The 7087-nt window shown below is 36.9% G+C and overlaps 1 protein-coding gene across 2 annotated transcripts in view; it reads left to right on the top strand.

Moving 5' to 3' along the window:
- phip (PHIP subunit of CUL4-Ring ligase complex) overlaps nt 1-7087 on the top strand; it is a 50982-nt gene that overhangs the window by 13636 nt on the left and 30259 nt on the right. For both annotated transcript variants that reach the window (XM_015059487.1, XM_015059486.1), the window contains exons 9-15: nt 731-831; nt 957-1027; nt 1822-1922; nt 2085-2125; nt 2574-2672; nt 4592-4748; nt 6366-6500. In XM_015059487.1, coding sequence (XP_014914973.1) covers nt 731-831; nt 957-1027; nt 1822-1922; nt 2085-2125; nt 2574-2672; nt 4592-4748; nt 6366-6500 — 705 coding nt within the window. The remainder of the gene's footprint in view (nt 1-730; nt 832-956; nt 1028-1821; nt 1923-2084; nt 2126-2573; nt 2673-4591; nt 4749-6365; nt 6501-7087) is intronic.

Below are 7087 nucleotides of genomic sequence, written 5' to 3'. Positions count from 1 at the left end.
GAAAAGTCCTTTATTTTTTTTTTAAAGAAATTATTGATTTAAAACACTATTTCTTGCTGAAAGTCACTAAGTTAGTTTTGTCTTAGTTCAAGTGTACTAAGACATTTTCTCTAGAAACTAGGTCAAAAATACTTGGTAAGATTTTGTGTTTTTACAAATGAGCTTATACTCTCATGTCTTTTTTAATAACTGGCCATATTTTGGCTCTTCTTTGTGGCCAGAACTCGTCTTTTTTTATCTGAGCACCAGTTTATTTTAATCCTACTCTCGTAATAGCTCAAACATGCAACTTTACCACAACATTCTGCACACATTATAGATGTAGCAGGCGTACTAAAGTATTCACACTTATTAAACTCGTGGTAAATACCTAATTTTGGTGCATTTCAGTGGGATCTTATGGGATAGACCAACACAATGCAGTGCATAGATAGGAAGTTGAAGGAAAATGACACATTTCAACATTTCTTTAGGGGGAGCAGGAGGATTTGGTCTTTACTCCTTTACTCAGAGTCCATTAACCAGTATTTTTAGCAGACTTATAATTGAAACCCTTGTATTATTTTGTGCACTAATTTATATTAGTTTACCACATAAATTCCCTATAAATGCACCTGAGTTTTGTGATTATTACAAAAAAATTTAAAAAGCTTAAGAGGTATATATATTTTTTTTCTTTTTGGTCACTTGAGTGTTATATATGCTCATCAGTAATCGATTTTCTTTGCAGTTTTCGCCTCTCTGTAGCGGCTCGAAGCGCTACCTGTCCTCCACTGGAGCTGACGGAACCATCTGCTTCTGGCAGTGGGACGCTCGCACGCTCAAATTCGGGTGAGGGGAAAACAATTGGAAGTGTGCACATCCTTCCTGCCGATGTGCCGTTCGTGCCCTTCGAGTGAAGCATTTGTTTGATATTATTTTGCACATTCTAAGTCATTCTCTTGATGCCTGTGCAGCCAGAGACCCAGTAAATTCACGGAGCGCTCCAGACCTGGCGTCCAGATGATCTGCTCCTCCTTCAGCGCAGGTGAACTGTCCTCGCTTTGATTACGAACACAACAAGCCGTCAGAGGCGACGTAATTAAATAACGAGACTGGCTTTACAGCAGCTGTGTGCTGCGGTGTGAAATTAAACTTTCACTTAATCTATTTGTCATCCATCTCAAGTGTTCCTAGTTTGAAAACTGAACCTGCACATAGAAATATGGAATCATCATACTTTACGACCAATGAAACAGCCGTATTTAATCCTTTTCAGAGTAAAACATCTTCAGGTTTCATCATGTTACAACTGTAAATTGTTTGCACATTTATACTCTGTCCCTTTACTCTGATAAATAAATAAAATGTAATTCAACCAGTTTAGCTTCTCAAACAACAGTTTCCGAATGAAAACTGCAATAAGTGCTACATGAATAATGACTAAACCGATTTTCAACACTGAAGTGTGAATCTATAACTTCCACCTCCGATACCGATACAAATACCTGATGTTTAGTATCGGCCGATAAAGAAAACCAACGCTGAATTGACTAAAAATGTTTCTTTGTTTAAACACAGATGTAAACGTACCAAATTACTAGTTTATTTGATAACTCTGCACCAGTACAGCTAATACACCAGTAGCTTCACAAGCTTGGTAAAACATGTAAAAACAACACAACTTTAATTTGTTCAGTCAGTGCAGCTAGGAATAAAACAACCAATGTAAAATAAAAAATAATAAAGAAACTGAAACTGACAAAAACAAACCTCCTTCTTCCAAATGGTTCAGAAATCACGAGTAGGAGTTCTCCTCTAATCTTTTCCCTCGGTGTCCAGGCGGGATGTTCCTCGCAACAGGAAGCACCGATCACATCATTAGGGTGTACTACTTTGGGTCGGGTCAACCAGAGAAGATCTCTGAGCTGGAGTCCCACACCGTGAGTCTGAATACTTCATTCTGTTGTTGAGAAACATGAATTTTTCTGTAGGTGGACGCAGTTTTAACAGCTGTGGTAATTGATTTTGATTTTGAAACAGAAAAAAAAAAAAAAAACAATGTGCATTCTGACAGTTCTTTTATTATTATTATTTTTGCATAGGATAAAGTTGACAGCATCCAGTTCTCCCACTGCAGTGACAGGTGAGTTGTCCGCCTCAGAGCCTCACAGTAAAAATATCAGGTTTTGATATGCAGCGCTGTTGAAGGGCTGTTTTTAAAGGAAGCTCTGGGTGCTGCGTCTTGATTGTGTCAGCAGAATACGCCACCTTTAGTTAATGCCTGATACTCGCTGCTACACACTCTCTGTGTCACACACAAGCCAACTCAGTTATTCTTTCACACCGTGTGCGCTGTGTTGAGCTGAACGTGGCCGCATGGGGTTCGCACAAACAACAAACGCTCAGCTGTTATTCCCACCCCTCCGAGTCGCCCTAATCTAAGCAGGGAGAAAGATGTATAAGTATGCAAAGGTGCACAGAAAATAGATTTCAGGTTTTATTCGATTTCTGTGCATGAAGGAAAATGATTTGTGACGCAAAGCTGAACTAGTCCTCCTTCTCAGTGCTTTGTATGTATTTATGTGCTGTAGGTTTGTGAGTGGCAGTAGGGATGGTACGGCTCGGATCTGGCAGCTGCAGCCTCAGGGCTGGAAGAGCATTCTGCTGGATATGCAGACCAAACTGCCTGGGTAAGTGTGTGTGTGTGTGTGTGTGTGTGTGTGTGTGTGTGTGTGTGTGTGTGCAAGGCTGCCAAAAATGCTTCGAATAATTTTGGGGGTTTGAGCAAAACCCTATTTGCTTCCTTGTTTATTTTTTAATTCAGTAAAAAAAAAAAAAATTAATAAAAATAAAAACATGACATTTCCTGGGAAATCGTTACGATCGGTTCCTTGAATTCATGAGGATGCAGTGTAGATCAACTCTGGAATGCAGAAGTGACGTTATAAAGGAGAAGTCTAAAACCAAAAATGACTTGTAGAAACATTCTTTGTTGTTTTATCTGATGCTTACAGTGAAGGTTTTTATTATTCTGGACCCAACTAATTTAAATGTGAAACAGACTGATGCAGTCCTTTAAAAAGACCGACTTACAATACAAGGCAGTATTCCCCAAAGGTCTCTGAATCCTCATCTGAACCCTTTAGATTTCCATGACACTGAAAGCGCTCATCCTTACTGTTACCTACTGGAACGTCCTGCTCTCTCTTGCTCCCTTGCAGCCTGAATGAACCGCAGATATGTCTAAGCATGTCATAAAAAAATCTCAAATAGTTTTTATAATTATAGGGCTCAAATGACTAATTGGGATAATTGTGATGAATCGATTTTTGAAATAATCGTCCACTAATTTGGTAATCGGCTAATCGTTAACTGGAGAGTCTTCTGCAGAATGTGCTGATTTTTAAAAATGATTAATTGATTAATCATCAGAATACTTTTTTTTCTTTTAAATATATTTTTATTCAAGAAAGCACAAAGCAAGGTACATCAAAATACAGTAACTCGAATTGAATTTATTTTTCCTTTTTAACAGTCGAACCCCACACACCCACATACATAAAAAAAGACAGAGAATGGGGGCATTACTTATTTAAGTACATGTCAATAATTAGACAAATCAGTGAAATACAAAATATCTTTGTCAGACCTTTCTTTTTATTTTATTTTTTTTAAAAAGAAGTGTTTGAAACACTTTTTAAAGAAGGACCAAACGGTTCAGTGCTGCCATTTTAAACTGTCAAGCATCTTTTTTTTTTTTTTAACAATTAGGGATGTTGCTGTCATTAAGTACAACCAGCAGCCTCTGTGTGGAGTCCTTAGGGAACATAGATCTTTCCTCTGAGATTTCTAAAAGGCTACCAACACTGTCAAAGCTCACATCTTTTGTTTTAAGTAGTTTTTGTTTACATCTGTTTCCCTGCCCCTTTCTTTTAAACACCACACTAAAAATAGCTAACTTTTAGTCTTCTTCTTGCAGTATTACCTTCCACGCCGAAGAGTGTTGTGGTTAGCATAACACTGTGGCGCTTAGCTTATGATTTATTTATTATTTTACTGATCAGAAAGGACGATTTCCTGGTTCATCTCCAGTATTTTAGAAATGTTCGCTGAAGTTTTAAATTCCTTCAGTTTGAAAAATATTCCATAAAACGAGATACAATTTCAGTCTTGAGTGAAGTTAACTATTCTTTAATGGTATTGATTTAAAAAAATGACTAAATTTAAAAGTATATATCACTGATCAGCTGATAAAATAAGAAAAAATTGTCTTTATATGAAGTTATTTATTTATTTTTTTTTTCATTTTGCGCTTTTTGTGTAAAAATTCAAAATCCTGCAGCCGGAAATATTCTTGATTGAAAAAATGGCATTTATTCTAAAAGTGAAAGAAATCGAACTTAAATAAAAATGGGTCAAATGGATAACTTATAAAGCAGTTCTCTAGATTTAATTGCTTTTTGCATACATAAGAACTATTTGCTGTCAGCTTTAATGCTTCATTTCTTTTTTTTTTTTTTGTATAAAAGAGTGGAAAAAATAAGACAGATGAAGTTATTAAAATATCCTGCTGTTGGTCTTATTGCATTTTTTTAAATTTTCCCATCAGGAAATACAACCCTCCTCCACTGGAAGACAAGGTCACTAAGCTTAAGGTTACCATGGTGGCGTGGGATCGCCATGACAGCACTGTGATCACCGCCGCCAATAATCTGACGCTCAAGGTGTGGAACTCCATCACCGGGAATCTGGTCCACGTCCTGATGGTAAGAGGCGTCTGAACGTTTAAACTTTGAAACTAATTGAATGTGTATTTAGTTTCTGGACGCTCACGTCGTTTTCAAATTGTTGTCCCAATTTTCTCTACGGCTTTCCGCCACCGCTTGCTTGGCATACTTTTGGTAAATCTGTAGCTGTTAGACAGATGACATTAAGTTTGACTCCTCAGACCTTTAAAATGCTGTAAAAGTACAGAATTAGTTTTTGTCTTTTTCTTTTGTGGAAATTGGGTGTTGAAAAAGTATTTTTAAAAATCCATACATTTTCCTATCTTCCTTTCTAAAGAGCAAAAGTCTAATAGTTATTAATATATGCAAAGTTTTTAACAGGGGTTTTTAAATTTGACATACTTTGTCCTTGATTTTAGAATAAAATAGGATATTCTACACACAAATACACAATTATGGAACTTTTTTTTTTTTTTTTTACTTTTTGCTAGTTTATTAAAGACAAAAACCAAGAAAACACATTCAAGTAAATAAAGAGACACACTGAATACTTTCTGGAAAATAGGTCAAATTAAAAATAAGAGACTGTACAATTTGGACAAATTTACAACATAGGAAAAATAATACTTGGTGTTATTAAAAATATCATATTATACCACTAGAGAAGAAAAATATATAATGTGTACATGCATTTCTAACGTTACATCCATCTGTATTTTTGTTTTTGACTTACTGACTGAATGCAGATTCAGTCAGAAACTGAAAAAGTGGTAAATTTACTACCTGGTATGTGTCTAAGCCACTTTAAATTCAGGTTGAACTGGATCTACTCTAAAACTGGGTTGACCTGAATTATGTAAAAATAATCGCAAAACTTGCAAAATAAAGGGAGCGCTGAATACAAACTTCTTTAAAAACATACCCCCCCCCCCCGCGCATTTCTCAAGATCACTGCAGCGTTAGATAAGTTTTACGTAATGAAATAAAGGCTATCTGACTTAGTTCCAGATACGCAGTCTGAAAACCGGAAGCCAATTTCATCATTATTTTCAAAGATAAGATCTGGTTATCAAAGTTCATGTAAGGTTAATATTTCATACATAGTTTCTGAGAATATTATAAAAATGAAGAAGAAAAAAATAATCCCAAATCATCACTGTCCTTTGCAGCTGATCTGAAGTGTTGCACCTTTTTTATTCAGTTTAATGTAAAACCTTAGAATTAAAAGAGAGTTGTTTTCGTTCTGTCACCACGGCTGTTAATATGCTGTAGTAGCTCAACACGGCCATCATTTCACCGTTGTCGGTGAATCCTCCAGGGCCTACTTTGTTCTCCAGCTCATAATTTCACAACACTGCCTGCCATAGACCTCCCCGTCTTGTTATTTTATTGTTGGTGACAACAGTCTCCCAGATGGCGTTTGATGGATGTGGCGCGTTGGACACTGACTAACAATAGTCCATATAAAAACAAAACTCTAATCTGTGTGCTTTAGATTCCAGTTAAACTGCTTTTAGTTTTATGGCAACAAGCTAAAACCTTGGATATTACTTCTCCCTGTAATTGTGTTTATAGCCAGCGTTTTGCATGCGTTCATCTCTCAGGTGTGCCTTAATGGAGCTGTTTCTTTTTTTTTTTTTTTTTTTTCTTTGGCAGGGTCATGAGGATGAGGTTTTTGTCCTTGAGCCTCATCCGTTTGACCCGAGGATCCTCTTCTCGGCTGGGCACGACGGGAACTGCATCGTTTGGGATCTGGCGAGAGGAGTCAAGATCCGCTCTTATTTCAACATGGTGGGTCTCGATTTTTCCTCGCTCGTTTTCTAATCTGTGTTGTTCTGCAACAAGTCGAGCGAAGATCCTGATATAGTTCACCTTAAATCACCTTGCTGTAATTTTCTATCGTCTTGTTATGTTTCCCTCTGCGAAATGTGCCACGGTCCTAACTCTTCCATTGTATTTATTACAGTTGCATCCTTTTGTCATCGTCTCTATGGCAACCAAGGACAATTCTAATCACAGTCTCAGAACATGAGTCACTAAGGAAGCTGGTCAGCTGGCCAAAAAGTCCTGGTCTCAGTTTTGGTGCTGAACTGCAACAAGAGTGTTTGTGATTGAGGCAAAGCTCAGATAATTACTGCAAGTAAAGTTCACTAACTTTGACTAAATTGCTGCTCCTGGGTCTGTATTAAGATGAGTAGCAGGTGGATGATGGGAAGAGAACTACACTGTTAAATTAATAGTGCTTGGCAGCCAGTGTTGGCATTAACAGTATTAAGGCAAACGTTTAATAGTCTGAATGTGTCCACATTTTGTCATGTACAGTACAAATTGTACTGCTATTGATAATACTATCTTTAACAGACTGATAACATATGAAG

This window comes from Poecilia latipinna, unplaced genomic scaffold (assembly GCF_001443285.1).
Source record: "Poecilia latipinna isolate Pla-1442-1.1 unplaced genomic scaffold, P_latipinna-1.0 Scaffold1631, whole genome shotgun sequence".
NCBI classification, from domain to species: Eukaryota; Metazoa; Chordata; class Actinopteri; order Cyprinodontiformes; family Poeciliidae; genus Poecilia; species Poecilia latipinna.
The sequence above is the reverse complement of the archived record's forward strand: the minus strand, read 5'-3'. Positions and strand labels throughout refer to the sequence as shown.